This window comes from Nylanderia fulva, unplaced genomic scaffold (assembly GCF_048542155.1).
Source record: "Nylanderia fulva isolate GAGA-0341 unplaced genomic scaffold, ASM4854215v1 Scaffold105, whole genome shotgun sequence".
NCBI classification, from domain to species: Eukaryota; Metazoa; Arthropoda; class Insecta; order Hymenoptera; family Formicidae; genus Nylanderia; species Nylanderia fulva.
Genome location: NW_028189248.1, coordinates 248,986 through 266,275, shown reverse-complemented (window position 1 = coordinate 266,275; position 17,290 = coordinate 248,986). Strand labels below are relative to the sequence as shown.

General features: G+C 44.7%; 1 protein-coding gene across 1 annotated transcript; it reads right to left on the bottom strand.

Moving 5' to 3' along the window:
• Nucleotides 1-909: 909 nt before the first annotated feature.
• LOC146725076 (uncharacterized) lies at nucleotides 910-2,671 on the bottom strand. Its single transcript, XM_085484692.1, has 2 exons — nucleotides 2,444-2,671; nucleotides 910-1,971 (listed from the first exon to the last, which is right to left on the bottom strand). The coding sequence occupies exons 1-2, from the start codon at nucleotides 2,669-2,671 to the stop codon at nucleotides 910-912; spliced, it is 1,290 nt and encodes a 429-aa protein (XP_085340818.1).
• Between the last annotated feature and the right edge of the window lie 14,619 nt (nucleotides 2,672-17,290).

Sequence of the window (17,290 nt, the reverse complement as noted above, 5' to 3'; positions counted from 1 at the left end):
GAGAAGGGATTTCTTAGAAATGTCTGGTGAGGGAAATAACAAAAAGTGGTGGGAGTAAAGGAATTCTTAGAAAAACGATTGCGTGAGAAATTTTTTAAAATATTAGGAGAAGGGGTAAATAGAATTCCTAGAAATATATCTGAAGGGAAAGACAAATATTTAAAAATATTAGGAGAAAGGATTTCTTAGAAATATCTGATGAGGGAAATAACAAACAGAATAGTATGTAAACAATATGTTTATTCAAAAAAACGGATGATCGTCTGATCCAAGCCTGGATTCTGCGGCCGACCACCAATTGAATAATTTAAATACATTTTGTAACGCGCAATTTTTTACATGTTTATTACACCGTAAAGTGTATGTGGGATCTAATTTATTTAATGCAGGCACATCTTCATATATGGCATCCAAGGTCTCAATGATGAAACCGCTGCTCGCATCGTCCACTATTTCGGCCAGCCATTCTCGCTTTTCGAGTCCTTTTACATACACGAGAGAGAACTCCTCGTCCTCCTCGTCTTGTTCATTTATACCAATGATAGCTGTCGTGATCAAGCGCTGAACCAAGCAGTATGAAACATTTCCAACCTCCCATTGCAAGCTGTGATGATGCTGAGTTATCCACGAGGCCTGGCGCCTTTCCGACTTTATAAGCACGCTCCATGGCACAGGGCATGCGAAGAAATAGTGCGACAGGATATATCCTCTTCTCAGGATTGCCGCTTCCTTTACGATAAATCGTTTGTTTAGGATAAATCCTTGCAAGTCGACAAACGTTGGTGCGGACATGATCTCTTAGATGTGAGTCAGTCGAGAGGTATTACTTTACTAACATCAGACATCTCGCATCATCATGATTATGTATCCTCCTCTCCCTCCCTCACACGCGTAGTTGTGTAAACATTTTTAGGTGATTTTGCGCACAACGTTGGTCAACGGGTTGTACTGGATCACGCGATCGTGCATGATGAGGCAGTACGCAGTGGTATTATTAGGTATATTCTCCTTACACTCAAACTCTAATCTCACATCAACCGTTGCGCTGTTGATCGATTCGTTTTGTCGAGAACAATCGATAATCACAAACGGACCGTTTTGTAAAAACCGTGTGATGGTGAGGCTCAGCTCGAGATACTCGTATCCGTAATAATTTTTGCAGAAACGCGCATACATGTCATACAGAATCGACCATCTGTTTTTATCAAAATCCAGATTCATGTCGTCGTACGGATAACTTTCCGAGTTCAGAAAGAGTTTCACGTTGGTTAATTTACAGTCGTCGAATCGACTCGTATCCTCGGACATGACATTTTTACGCCCTGTCTGCAGAGCAAAAATTACATATCGCGGCTTCTCCAGTTGAGTTGCGGTCTTAATAGCCCACGAATGCTTGGTCGTACGCTGCAATAGCGGAAATTCGTATAGATCCCACGAGTGGAAACCCATGCTGAGGTAACGTCCGCTTTCCAGAGCGCGCAGCATCGACAGCTTCTTAATCTCGCTCAACAACACGTGTGGCATTCGCCATTGTATCTTGAATATGTTGATCACAGGCTCCAGTGCAGAATCTCCATACGGACAATTATTGTCGTTGCGCGCTCGTATTAGGATCAACTCATGACGCGCATTAATAACAACGCGTTTGTAATCCTCGCAAAATCCCAGCAACATGTGCAGCGGCACACAAAAATTAAAGTATCCATTCACAGTATTCGGGCTATCCCAGCCTGCATTTCGCATAATCACGCTTCTATCGGATGACATTGTTACATAGTTTTTTAGCAGACTTGTTATTCCCACATTCCTGTTGCGATCAATCTCCACACCATCGAGCTCATAGCAAATTTCGTCAAACATGAATGCGACGCAATTATTTCCCAGCATCACATTGGATCCCTCAATTGGATGAGTTATCCGCAGTTCACCCTCGATGTAGAGGAAACTCTCATACGGCAACGTATATAAATCCTGTTGTTGTATGAGTATTCTTATCTCGTCGCTGTATCCAAATGTTGTGTTGGCAATCGGGTTGTATGTGTGAGTCTCAATCTTGACGATGCGATCGTCAAAGACTGGCTCTTCCTCGATGTTGAGAATCTCAGTCATTGTTCAGATGGCACCGCAAATCCCAAAGATTTTAAAAACGCAACGTTTGACGAGGTGAGTCTCTTCTTCGTGGTTGATTTGATATTAGCGAATGATGTTGCTGCTAGCCTGATTGTGTTCTTTGTGTCTTTTTTCAACACGAGCATCCCGTCGCACGAGGTGTTGCTGTCGCCCGCCGTCGTACGTGCAATCTAACTGTTATCTCTTCGCCTCGAAAATCAAGCAATCGTCCCTTCTGGTCAACAACGCGTAACACTAAATCAGTGCTCCGTACGAAGACCGGCAGGTAAATGATCTGCGCCGGCGTTTCCGATATCTTATATCCTGGTGGTACCCTCGGTGAAAATTCATGTATCGTGTGAACGAGTTTATCGTTGCTGTATGCACTTGCGATCACGTTACACTCTATGCGGATAATGTTCACGTTGATAATATTAATCGCCATGTTCGATTTGTGCCATTTTCGCGGTTGAAGTATACGATTTGAAAATCCCAGCAGCGATCCAATGTTGTTGGGCATGCTAAAGTTTATTCTGTAGGCACACTTGATCTCGCTTCTCATCGTATTGTAATTAGCGCGAAGCACGATTGGGTAATCTTCATCGTCGACACCTTTATCGCTAACAGCATTATGTTTTCGGGAAAGTGCATGTTTCAAAAATTCATGTATCGCTTGCAGCTCGTACGATCCCTCGGAAATCGTAATTTCCGCGTCGTCTGTGCCGTAGTATAATTTATTAATCGAGGAATTCACATTTGATATAGTGTGATAAGTTTCAAAATCCGTCAGACCGAGCTCGTAGTCCGCGTCGCTCAAATCTATAGGCGGAAAGTAGGTCGCCGCGAGGACGCTACTCTTCCCAGTCAATGTTAGTGTTAGCGACATGTTGACAAAACTGAGTTAAATAGCGCAATGTCAGTCTTTAAATTCGCGGCGAGAAATCTCGGAGAAACTGCAAGCACAATTGTCCACAGATACTCTGATCATACGTTTGATAAAAGGTGTAATTGTATTCCAATTTCGACACATTTAAATATCGCACCAATTCCTCGGGTGGCCGAAGATTACCAAAACTGTCGAAATAGATTGCGCGATTTCCCTTTTTTGCATATGCCACCCAATGAGTGCCAGGACCGTCTGTGCTATAACCCCGAGTGTGGAAAGGGCCGCGATGGCCCTATATCGGCTTTTGCCGAATCTCGAGGGGCCCGACGAAAGGGTTCGCCGATTATATGCCGGAACTGTCCATGCTATGCTGATGTACGGAGCCCCCGTATGGGCGGAGAAACTGGGGGCGACCCGCAAGCTGCAGGACTCACTGCACCAGCTACAAAGGCGGGTCGCCAACAGAGTTTGCAGGGGATTCCGTACGGTCAGCTGGACGGCAGCCGGAGTGATCTCCGGGGTGCCCCCCGTCGAATTGCTAGCCCGAATGTACACCGAGGTGTACAAACGTACACGCGGGCTGCAAAGGGGGAGCACCATAGTGACGGACAGTATCCGGCGTAACCTGAGGGTCCATACCCGGCGGTGCCTAATAAAAGAATGGTCCGAGGGACTGGAAAACCCCAATCTTCCCGGACAGCGCACCGTCGGGGCCATCCAGCCCTGCCTGGAACAATGGCTAGGCAGGGCAAACGGGGGTGTAACATACCGCATGACTCAGGTGCTCACCGGGCATGGGTGCTTCGGTGAGTACCTGAGACGCATAGGCAAGGAACGCACCACGCGCTGCCATCATTGCGGCCACCATCGGGACACCGCCCAGCACACACTTGAGGACTGTGTTGCCTGGGCGGGAGAACGAATGGAGTTGGTGGCCGCAGTGGGGAGAGACCTGAGGCTCCCCGTGATCGTAAAAAAGATCACGGAGAGCAAAGAAGCATGGAGGGCCTTCTCCTCCTTCTGCGAAAAAGTGCTACGGCAGAAGGAGGAGAAGGAGCGGGATAAAGAGAAGAAGGGAGAGAGAGCAAGGGAATGGGAGGAAGGAGTGGCTGAGGACAGCGAAGAGGAGGAGGAAGACCAGCGAGCGGATGGGGGCGTGCCCCCTCTTTCCCCGGCACCGGCGGCCTTAGCCGTTTGTGATGTCGGGGATCGGGGGGGGGGTGCGCCTCCGATGCTAGGGGAAGAAGCGGCAACGTGGAGGAGGAGGGGGACATGCCCCGCCCTCCCCCGCCGTCGGTGGGTTGGTTCGCCGGTGGTGGGGCTCGGTGGGGGTATGCCCTCAGAAGGAGAGGAGGGAAGAGGGACGAGAGTATGGGAGACGGGGGCGGACCCTCTCTTTCCCCGCCATCGGTGGGCTTGCCCATCTGTGGTGGCGGGGATCGGGGGGGGTTTGCCCACAATACACCCGCGTTGTTGTCTAAGTACGATGCGGGATGAGGCCTCCGGGGGGGGGAAGGGCGGCTGGGGATGTTTAAGTCCCAGGGCTCCCCCCCCCCGAAGGCCTCTCGGGGTTCTGGAACGCGGGCGTGTCGCCTCGCATAGGCGGGGGTCGGCGCGTTCGCGCCCTCGAACGGGAAACCCCCTCGGCTGCGGCCGAATCCTAACTCCCACGAAAACGGAAAGAGCCGCAGCTGGGGGGGCCGAGGGGGGGCCACGTGTCCCCGGCGGGCAGGCATCGCCAGTCCGGCCGGGGCGCCTTGGGTCCCCCTCTGTGAAGACGTGACGCGCGGAGCCCTCTCACCGGGAGCCATAAGGCACCGGTGGGAGGGCAACACCGTCCACGGAGGAGGCTCCTCTCCTCCTGAGAGGAACCTCCTGGTGAGGGCTCTCCTGATGGAACGCCGAACCGGATCACCCTCTAGAGGATCCGGGGGATGCGTTCACCAGGGGGGCGGGAAGCGATGGCTCGAGCGGGAGCTCTCGAGCCATGGCCGCGCCCCGCAAACTCTTTGGGAGGGCGCGGTGTGGGGTTGGTGTTGCCCCGCACCGCAACCGCGAAGAAACCGCACAGTCATTGACTGTGCGGTCGGGGAAGAGTCTCGGCCGCAAGGTTGAGGCAGCTCCCCGGAGACGGCTTGGCGGGGGGGCGGCGGGACGGCATAGGAAACTAGCATCCTCGCCGTCCCCATCCAACGCCCGGGATGAACACCCGCTGGGGTTTTAGTGAGGTAGGACTTGGGCCCCCTGGTCGAACCATTCGTGGCTCGGTCAAGGGGAACAAAGAGTCCCACATAACCCGCACCTCTACCCGGGGGTGCGTGGTACCATGACGGTTTCCCCAGCGTCAAAAAAAAAAAAAAAAAAAAGGACCGTCTGTGCTGTCCAGATTGACGATACCGCTCTTATTTTCTCGCGCGCCATTTATCGGTAAATTATTGCGCATAAATACACCTTTAAAATATGGAATGTGCATACGTTTTGCAAGTTGTAGCAATTGCACATTTGTAGTTACACCTTGCGGCATTTTTAACGTTTTTTTTTTCCACGCTCCTCGTCCATATTTGTAAGGGGCGAGATACAGTCCGCGGCCTTCCATGGCGCGATTGTGGCGTAGTATCTCTTGCAACTGACGTTGCGCGGCTTTATTGTTGTTCACCGCTTTTGCTACGCCAGCCGCTCCGCCGACCAGGGATCCGAGCGCGCCCAGCATTGGTAAAATCGATAAAAATCCACCTTGTTTCGCTGCCGAAAGTATCCTCCTCTTCTTCGTCCTCTTTTTCGTCCTCTTCTTCAAGCCCATGCCGAGCTTTGTCTTGGCTTTCATCGCTGCCCAGACAACTGCGGCCGCGGCTCTCTCACCGAGACTCGAGTCTTTCGCGACGATACGAGTTTTCGCTTTCTCGGCGAGTACCTTATCCGACGCGTGTCTCTAGGTGAGTTCGCTGCTCCGAGAGTACACTATATCGTGTTCACGACACGCCGCGTCCAATGGGTTGACGCCTTGATCACCTCTAGCCAAACGCTTTTCCAAACGAGTTCCCGGGCCGCAAAATTGATATCCGGGGATATGAAGCTCGACCGGAAGTGCGTTTATCGCACGATTTAATACACCTGTGCTTATTTTCGTTGACATCCACCGCAATCTCTAGACAATACTGAGCAAAGCGCGAGTCCGCGCAGCTATAAATAGGCGGACGTTGGAGGTCAAATCGGGAGTAAGAAAATGAAATTTGTGCGACAACCTCTGACGATACGAGTGATGAATTACGACGACAGAGTACACTGCAGCGTGAACGAAGGTGTGCGCAAACACGGTACGATGCTACCGACAACTATACGCGCAATTGTTTGCGGCCGCTCAAACTGCGGTAAAACCAACGTGTTGATAAGCCTGCTGGAAAGTCCGCACGGCGTGCGTTTCAAGAACGTGTACGTGTACTCTAAATCGCTGCAACAGCCGAAATATCGCTATTTGGAAGATTTATTGACACCGATTGACGAAATCGGCTACTTTACATTCTCCAATAACAGTGACGTCATTCCACCGAGCGAGGCATATCCAAATTCAATTTTTGTCTTTGATGACGTGGCATGCGGCAAGCAAGATACGATAAGAGAGTACTTCTCAATGGGGCGCCACTCGAACATCGACTGCTTCTATCTCTGTCAGACATACGCGAGAATACCGAAACATCTTATACGCAACAACGCGAATTTGCTAATCCTGTTTAAACAGGACGCCACCAATTTGAAGCACATGTACAACGTTCACGTGAATACCGACATGTCGTATGAGGATTTCAGTAATTTATGTCGTACATGTTGGCAACAAAAGTATGAATTTCTAGTGATAGACAAGGACAGCTCGCTTACGAACGGGCGATACAGAAAAGGATTTAACAAGTTCGCGATATCGCAGAGTTATTAGTCGTCGCCAACAATCCTCCCAGTCGAGAGAAACTCTAGAAAGTGCTGCCGACATGGCTGATAATATTCGCGAGCGTGAAAAGGTTGCCAACGAGATTGCGAAGACGGCCGAATCGATCCGCAAGAAACATCGCGCTCTGAAGACCGGAAAGATCGATGATGATATCGCCGTCAAGACTCACTTTAAACCTATTATCGAGCCGCTACAAAAGATTGTCGACAACGCGACGATTTTGGTAAAAAACGAGCCTAACACCGACGACGACGACGACGCTGACGGTGTGAAGATCGACACACGGTATGAGGGGGAGACACCGAAAAAAAGAAAACATAAAACTATCAAGCGATATAAAGAGGAGGAGGAAGAGGAAGAATTGAAAAAGAGAAAATATGATATTTCGAAGCCATTGGACGCTTCACTGCCGACAACATCTACACCGATAAGCGTACTACCTGTGATACCCAAAGCACTCGTAGACGAAAATGTTTTCGAAACCACGCGTAACCCGCCCGAAATATCCCTTCGACACTGGTTAAGATCGCCGGAAGGTCGACAAATGATGCGAAAGGATTGGGGGCCATTAGGACAAAAGTACATGGACGCTCTCCTCGGTGCTAATGAGAAAAAAGAAATTGACAATGTATACGGAGTCTACTTCGGCGAGAATGAAATGCGGCTCGGCAGCAAGCGATTCAATATTGACAAAGATGACAATATAATCATAGGCGACACGCGGTACATTGAAACGTTCGGATTGTACGAGTTGATCTTCAAGAAAAGACCTGATTACCGGGATGACGATTTGCAAAAATACAAGCACATATTATTGACGACAAACGTGCATAAACGCAATTTTGATGCGCAAGGTCGTGTGAAGGGTAGCAAGGGGGACAAGTACAAATATATAATTGCACCGTTGACGCGGGTGGAGAGCCCAAAATCTGGCATGGGAATGCCTCGCGCTATGACGCTAACCGACAATAAGATTGATTACGTGCACTGGGATGACCCTAACGAGCAAGTGGATCGCCTACGATTGCTCGACGCTTTGCGCCAAGCTGGCAACAACGCGCATGACAACGAGATCCTGTCGATTATCGAGGAACTGCGGAAAGCGGGCATTATTATAAATTAAACGAGGGTCCCGACAATCTATTTAGTTCATCGCGTGACACTTTACAAAGCATTGAAAAAATGTCTATCAATAAATTTGGATTATTCGAGAGGAGAAATGATGCAACCCCTAGCACAAACGATCAATGGTATAGATTGATTAGAAGATGCGTGCGCAAAAACGCTCTGCATCGCGTCGCTACAGATTATGACGCGAGATCGCGCAAGATTCGCCGTGTAGCGCAACCTGAGGCGGATACTGATGTCGTCAACAAATTGTACTTTGAAGAGTGCTTTAAAACATTGATGATCCAACAGAAAGAGTCAGATGAAAAGCTGGCTGCGTTAGAGAAGGATGTACGTGCGTTGGAGACTGCGATAAAAGAGCTTCTGCGTGCGCCAAACACTACCTCAGACACAGACATCTAATGAGCGGTTGGCTCAGAAACGTCTATCAAACAGTTGTGAAACGTCTAGAAGGGATTCTCGAGTGGTTGCAAACAGTTGTTGAACAGCTACGAAGGATTATCAGCGTGCTACCAAACAACAATGAGTGGCAACAATGAACGACTCGGAAGCAGCAGTGAACGACCTGGAAACGGTGGTGAACGCAACCGCTACGATCGAGGTTACGAACATGTCAAGCAGGGCTGCGAACGAGGCTACGAACAAGTCCTTAAAGGCTATCAACAACTCAGTAAGGGTTGCGAACAGGTCAGGGACGGTTACGATCGAATCAAAAGCGGCTACGAACGGGTCAGAAGCGACTGTGAAAAAGGCTGCAAACAAGTAAAAGACGATTTTCGAATGGGCCAAGGACGGGAATGAACAATGTGAACGAACCCCAAAAGAACCCCGAAACAACCTCGAAACAACGTGGCATGAACGTGAACGAACGTGAATGAAACTTGAAACAACGTGGCACGAACGTGAATGAACCTCGAAACAACGTGGCACGAACGTGAACGAACCCCGAAACAACCTTGAAACAACGTGGCACGAACGTGAACGAACCCCGAAACAACCTCGAAACAACGTGGCACGAACGTGAACGAACCCCGAAACAACCTCGAAACAACGTGGCACGAACGTGAACGAACCTCGAAACAACGTGAACGAACCCCGAAAGAACCCCGAAACAACCTCGAAACAACGTGGCACGAACGTGAACGAACCCCGAAATAATGTGGCACGAACGTGAACAAACGAGAATGAATAGTGAAAATAACAACGAGCAACATAGTTTGGAGAGACGGCAGTTGGTAAACGAGTTGCACGCGTCAGCGAGAAAAAATTTCTCTCGAAGACATGTCATAGTGCGAGGATACGATGATCTGTGGCAAGCCGACATTGTCGAGATGCGTCCGTACTCCCGTTTCAACAGAGGTTACCACTACATACTCACCGTCATCGATGTGTTGAGCAAGTATGCGTGGGCTGTACCACTCAAGAGTAAAGGAGGAAGCGAGACAGCGGACGCAATCGCTAAGATAATTCGAGACAGCAAGAGATGTCCGAAAAATATGCAAACCGATAACGGGAAGGAATTTTACAACGCCGATGTGCAACGACTTATGCGAAAACATGACATTAATCACTATTCGACATATTCGGTATTGACGGCGTCGGCCGTCGAGCAATTCAATCGCACGCTAAAGAACGACATGTGGAAGATGTTTACGCTAAATGGCACTTACAAGTAGTTTGACATGCTGTCACGCCTCGTATAAGATTACAACTCAAGCATCGAACGATTGGTATGCGACCCGCTGACGTTACCCCCGCGATCGCCGAAAAACTCTTGGCTACCGTGTACAATCGTGTAAAAATTGCGGACCCGGCAAAGTTCAAAGTAGGTGATCAGGTACGCGTCAGCAAGTACAAACAACTTTTCGAGAAGGGTTACACGCCAAATTGGACAACCGAGGTGTTTAAGATTGTTAAAGTGCAGCATACTAATCCCGTAACATATCTACTCGAGGATTATCGCAAGACATCTATCGCTGGAGCATTTTACGAGCACGAGCTGCATCGCGCAAATTGTCCGGATGTGTACCTCGTGGAGAAAATACTGCGCAGGAGGGGTGACGAGGTTTACGTGAAATGGCTGGGATTCGACAGTTCGCACAACTCTTGGATACATAAAAACAATGTTATTTAATGTATTTTATTCAATCATTTTGTTTTATAACATAATATATATTGTATAACATATATGAAATAGTATATGAAATATATGAAATATATAACAAAAAATATATAATTCTCATTAATACATCCTCACAATATAATACATATAATAAATATAATAAATATAATAAATATAATAAATATAATAAGTATAATAAATATAATAAATATAATAAATATAATAAATATAATAAATATAATAAATATAATTAATATAATAAATGAAATAAATATAATTTACAACGCGGTATGCTATAATGTCCCCACGGCAAGATGTCGGTCGACTCAGGTACGACATACCGTTTGTCGTCGTAGGGACTTAGAGCAATTTTTGTCTCGCTGACGGTATACACTTTATGTAATTTTGATCTTATGCATGACTGCTTACGCGTCATTTCTATTTCATCATTAAGGCAACGCGTATAATCGTCGAATGTTATACTACGCGCTACGACGTTATTTTTGACACCTTTTGCCTTTTTAGTGTCTTTTTTAACGTCCACCCGCAAAGCATACATTTTTGCTCTAAGCCCGACGAATTCGGTCATTATCGCGCCGTTATTCTCATCTTTCATCAGACCCGGCACCTTTTTATTCGCGAACGGTATACCGTACGCATTATTTGCGGCGTAATCGCTGGTATCGAATCGAGCAATACCGCGTTTCAAATTTTCATAGACATCTTGACATTTAATTTGATATATTAAACTGTCCGTGTCGGTGTACATTACTCTACAATTGTCACGATAGAGCGGTGACATGTATTCGTGATGAAATTCATAAAGGCATACTTTAGATATGTCGAGTATGCACATGCCGACGTAGATTGGTTTGTAGAATTTTACTTTGAGTTTGCGTAATTCTATGGCAACTAATTTTTCCGAAAATATGCTCGTACTATGAAAATTTGGTTTCGCGATCATTGCCTCCGCACCGTACCGTCCGTCCCATTTTGTTAATAATTTTACATCCACATGATTGCGCACATTTTCCATCGTCTTGCCGAATACTGCATTATTCATCAGTTTATATAAATTTTTTTCAAAATCGTTTTTCGCAAGTGTTCTAAACTGTGTATTGAGTTCGATGTATTTTTGCAGCCACGCTGACTGTGTAAATTGTAGTATGCGGTATATTTTTGTTATGCGTAGCCCGTGGCGCGTGCACTGCTGTAGATTACGATAGTGTATTACATAGCGCTTCTTATCGCAAAGCGTTGCGAGGAGTTTATACTCCCGCTTGCCGGGCGGCTTATCGCGCGTCGGGCAAAACGGTAGGTCAATGTGCGCGTCATGAAGATGCCGCGGATACTCTAAATCTACTTCGAGAACATAGCCTATAGGCGAATCGAACGCGATAGATGAAACGTCAAAATTCGATATATTGTCGACCCACCGAAAATAGGCATACGGCAATGGTTGACACATTGCCCATCCTTACAAATTATTTACATCAAAATACATGAGGTACGATAAGGGTTTCAATGGGTCGTATGATTGCATGTACTTGTTATTTGCTTGTGCGTATCGACTTGAACATTGACTAAGGCCGCCGCGTACACCTCGTTCGACAAACATTACCATGTCAATGTCTGTTAATAATTCAAAATTTATATTTGTATGTTTTAACGTGGCGTCCCATGTATATCCGGGGAGAGTATAATAATACGCGGGATTGAGTCCATAACTTTTTATACAACTATCGCGAAAATTTTCAAATAGTCTGCCAAAAACAAGACATCAATTTTTAAATATAAATCGCTATATATTTGCCTAGCGTTCGAAGGGAAAATCGGCTCCAGACGGTCTCAGCGTGCGCGTAATCACTCTCGGATACTGTGTTGCCGGTCAGGGAACTGTAAAATGAGTCGCGCGGCGGTAAACGTGTGTCTTGTAATTCTGTCCACGCAGTCTATGTATTCATACGGAAAGACGCCCTTCCGTGTCAATAAATTAAACGTATCTGTCGATAAATTTTGATATTCCGAATGTAAAATTTCAAACGGTTTTTTGCATATATGACAATGTGTTGCGCTGCGAAATTTTGCCCACTCGTCAGGCGTTAAATTTATCATGGGGATTGGTCGTTAAAATATTTTTTACGCGGATTGCTAAATTTTTAAGCTGTTCGGCGAACCACGCGACGCAATCGACACTACGGCGGGAATTGTATGTGGACAACGAACTGTCATACGAACACTGTACGTAATACGCGATGCTGAATACTTGATGGTGTTGATAATTTTTGACATCTTCGGTCTTTGTCAAAACACACTCGAGGTCGGCGTACACCACAAACGGCAGCCGCTCCTTCCTCGTGTAGTTGTCGAAGCTGAGCCACTTGTCCTTGTCGCTCGGCAACCGAATAGCGCAGTCGTTTAGTTTTCCGCAATCTTCCGTATGCGCCTGCAACTGGTCCTCAGAATAGAAATAATGTAGGCATCTGTAAAAAATAAAAAAAATTTAAAATTATTTTTAATATAATTTACGTGTAATAAATATATATATATACTTACCGATCGTAAATAAATTTTCTACATTTGTGTTTGCTCAGTTGTGAGCTCACGAGGCGAGACAGATTTTTTATCAAAACAAAATGCCCGACGCTGTTTTCGTCTTCCACGTACAGCAGATTGACGTGTCTGTTTTTCTTTTTTTCCGAAAGATGTAGCGGGACGATGTTCTCGTTCTCGATGATGTACACGTTTACGGAGATGTCGTTTGCAAGTTCGAATTTTTTAATTTGATTCACAGTCACTGGAAACTCAATGTTTTGGAGATTCAGCACTGTAGTGTAATGCGGATAGGAGGATTCTCGTTCCATATGTCTTTCAGCGGGGTACAGAGCGGCTATCACTGACCATGCGAAACACGCATTGTCCGCTGATCGCACATTAACAACCGCTCTTTTTACCATAATTTTTTGCGGTAATTTGACATGGCATCCAGCGCGCATTGGATTATACTTGTTGATATTCACAGTCAAATCTATTATCCGCGACAATGCCCAGCCGCTATCGCGTTCCTGGAACTTTTCTAGCGATGCTAGCGTGGGCTCGATTACGCGGCACTCGTACCACTCGCATACATCGGACGTGCGAAAGAGTTCAAAGTTTCTCGTGTTGATACTTTTATTGGCACGCTTGTCACCGGACACAAATTCGCCGTTGAAAACGGTGTTCACTTTTACACTGATGTGTCTCTGCAGCACATTCTCCACGTTTTCGACTACAATGTCTGCTGCATTTTCCAAAAACTGACGCGGTTCGATGTAGTCTGCGTTAATTACCGCACCGGTAAGTATACGGCTATCGAACGCCGTATCGATCTCGCGCCAAACGAGTCTTTGCGCGTTATTGCCACCGCCACTAAATCCACCACTAAACATGGATTCACCGACATACTGTCTCTGCAAGCGCACCTTTGCATTCTCGAGTCGCGCTATTCTCGCCACGAGAGATTGCCTATGTCCAATCGAGGGACGCGGACGCTTGGCACGGCTGCGTTCTTCCAGCTCTTCAATAAACCGTTCGCACTCTTGCAGCCATCCGAAATATTCGCCCAAGGTGGCGACTTGGCGGGAACGCTTCAACAGGTCGCGCTCAATATGTTCTGCGTTCTCCATTTTTGTAAAAAATTCACTTGTACTGCACAGAAATAACTACTTTAATTGCACACTAAACTTTTTTCTCACAGCTATTTTTCCTTGAGGAAAGCATGCGCTCGCCAGTGGTACTATGGCCCGGCAGCGGCATCGGTCTTCATTATATATCCCGATCATCCCTTTGTTCTTCAACGTATGATGCAATTGTTAATTCGCGAGAAATATTTGCGCTATCTTATCTTGGATTCGAAAACTTAGATATCGCTGATAATTCTTAGAAATTCATAGATAAAGCCGCCATTCCATTTCACCCCGTCGCAAGACACGTCACAACCAGCGAAGACATGTCGCAATCTGTGAAGCCTGCGTTCGCCCCCGCTGATATTTCTTAGAAATATACGTATCAACCCGCTTGATTGTCGGCGCTCGATCCATGCGGCAGCCTTTCGCAGAATTTTTATCTTATCTTCGGAGAAAATTTAGATGAAGAAACGCAACCCCCTTAGTAATAGATATCTGAATGTCGGCGCTCGATCCATGCGGCAGCCATTCGCAGAATTTTTATCTTATCTTCGGAGAAAATTTAGATGAAGAAACGCAACCCCCTTAGTAATAGATATCTGAATGTCGGCGCTCGATCCATGCGGCAGCCATTCGCAGAATTTTTATCTTATCTTCGGAGAAAATTTAGATGAAGAAACGCAACCCCCTTAGTAATAGATATCTGAATGTCGGCGCTCGATCCATGCGGCAGCCATTCGCAGAATTTTTATCTTATCTTCAGAGAAAATTTAGATGAAGAAACGCAACTCCTTTAGTAATAGATATCTGAATGTCGGCGCTCGATCCAAGCTTGGATTTTGCGGCAGCCCTTCGTAGAATTTATCTTATCTGCAAACTTTGATACCTTACAAAGACGCCGCTTATCTTGGATTCGAAAACTTAGCTTATCTTATCGGCAAACTTTGATACCTTACAAAGACGCCGCTTATCTTATCTTGGATTTTCTACGAAAACTTAGATATCGCTCAAGCTTATCTTATCTTGTTTATGAAAACTTAGATATCGCTCAAAGACGCCGCTTATCTTGTTTATGAAAACTTAGATATCGCTCAAGCTTATCTTATCTTGTTTATGAAAACTTAGATATTGCTCAAAGACGCCGCTTATCTTGTTTATGAAAACTTAGATATCGCTCAAAGACGCCGCTTATCTTATCTTGTAACAGATATCCGCTTATCTTGTTTATAAACATATCAGGTAACATGATCCCTTATCAGGTAACCTGAGCTGATAAGATAAGCTTATCTGCTGATAAGACCCCCTCCCCCGCGTGACGTCACCCCCCCCTCGCCCCCGATTTCCCCCCGCCCCGCACCCCCCCTCATTGTCCCCGGGTTAGAACCCCCATAGTATTCCTACTGCCATGCACGCTGCATCACCGAAACTCGCCTGAGGCGAAGAGTAAGTGTAACGCAGGTTCGAATCCTACCCAGACCCCAAGTTTGTGATCATCTTCGTTACTTATAGTATTTTTATTTTTAAATGTCTCAGCATCAGTGGTCTTTCCAGCATGTGATCGCTGTGATCGCTGAGTAAATACTAGAAAGCGACAAAGTAATGATCCATCAGAAACACTTCCAAACAAAAAATCAAAATATAGTTGTCGTTGCAAAAAGAATTGTCTATCGAAATTTTGCGACTGCGTAAAACAAAAAATTTCTTGCAAAGCAATATGTAAATGTAATATTCAACTTTGTGAAAACAAGGTAATATTTATTGTTATTTACTGATTTATAAAATGTTTTTATCGTGAGTAGCATTTTTAAGCAACTTTACGTAGAAATTAATTTTATTTTACAGGATACACATGATAATACTGCACATGCTGGAAAGACCACTGATGCTGAGACATTTAAAAATAAAAATACTATAAGTAACGAAGATGATCACGAACTTGGGGTCTGGGTAGGATTCGAACCTGCGTTACACTTACTCTTCGCCTCAGGCGAGTTTCGGTGACGCAGCGTGCATGGCTACCCTCCGCCCCAAGATATATTTTACTATGTATATTGATATTGTAACAATAATTTGATGTTATATATTTTTTAATAGAAGAATTAAACTTGTGAAATATTAAATATGGAGATTTTAATTTCAAAAGATTTGATAAAAGCAATGTCAGAGAAACTGATTTATATAAACATTACAGAACATTTTGAAAGGCTAGTAAATGAGTTTAAGAGTCTTCTTTTAAGTGAGTGATATTACATTTTGTATTATATTTCAAATTTCCAAATTATATTCTCATTCTCATGTATTATTCTTATGATATATCTTTTTTTTTGCAAATTTGTCGAATAATACAAATTTTACAAGATTAATAAAAATGCATAAATTTATCTGTTCTGCACTTTATTTTTATAGTAAAAGATATATCGGAACTTATTGTAAATATAGAATCTTGAGAAGCTTGAACAATATTATATTGCTTAAGGGGAGTGTGATTTATTGATTTACATAATAGAAATTAGTCAATATATCCTCTGGAATCTTCAATACAGAGAATTATAGATAATATTTTGCACGAAGATTTTCATCTTTTGGCACTTGAAAAGTTGACCATTTTTCTATACACTTATATTTATTTGTTGTACAATTCGGCACAACACATTCCGACGGCATTTTAATGAAATTTCAATTAAACAGATATGACATATGAGTTATGATATAGTCATTTAAAAAAAAAGAACTCTTACTATGCGATCACAGTGCCATACGGCTAGCGGTTAACTCAAGAAACTTTTGACATTCACTAAGAGCCTTACCCTCACCATGAGAGTTTCCAGACCTGTGTATACGACCGTGGTCTCGAATAATTGAACGCGACTAAACTCGGTGCGCGATATCACCGTTATAAAACGCTCTTGCACGTGTAAGCTCGTTCCTGTACGCATCTTTGTTTCTGAATAACAGCCATTAACCTACTTGCCCCGGTCTACCCTACGTGAAAATAAAAATATTTTAAAAAAATACCGGTTGAAATGGATAGAACACACTTGTAAAATATACTGAAAACTCTCCTTTTGCTTGAGTAATAATCAATTAATAAATAACATGTATATGTCAAATGAAATTGAGCCTAACCAAAGACGAAAACCAGCTGTTTGACAGGTATCAAAAAAAATTAATATTTGCTTTCACATATTAAATTATGCTTAAATGAGAGTCTTTGGTATATATTTTAACACTACGACAATTATTTAAAAACACTGCATTAAAACGAAAAAATAACGCTATACGTCGCAAAAATATTTTGGCTTGCTAAAATGTCATTTTTACTTATTTAGTAATAAATAAAATCATATTATTTGTTAATTATATTATTTTTGTTCATTATTGTACATTTTTATCGATAAAACAATATAGAGATTTTTATTTCTACCGTTTTGAATTAGTCG

What these genes read in the sequence shown, in the direction of transcription:
- LOC146725076 (XM_085484692.1), bottom strand. Translation starts at nt 2,671, where the DNA reads ATGAGAAGCGAGATCAAGTGTGCCTACAGAATAAACTTTAGCATGCCC. An exon ending in TACATGAATTTTCACCGAGG is followed by an intron (nt 1,972 to 2,443) that starts GTACCACCAGGA and finishes ATACAACAACAG; the next exon opens with GATTTATATACGTTGCCGTA.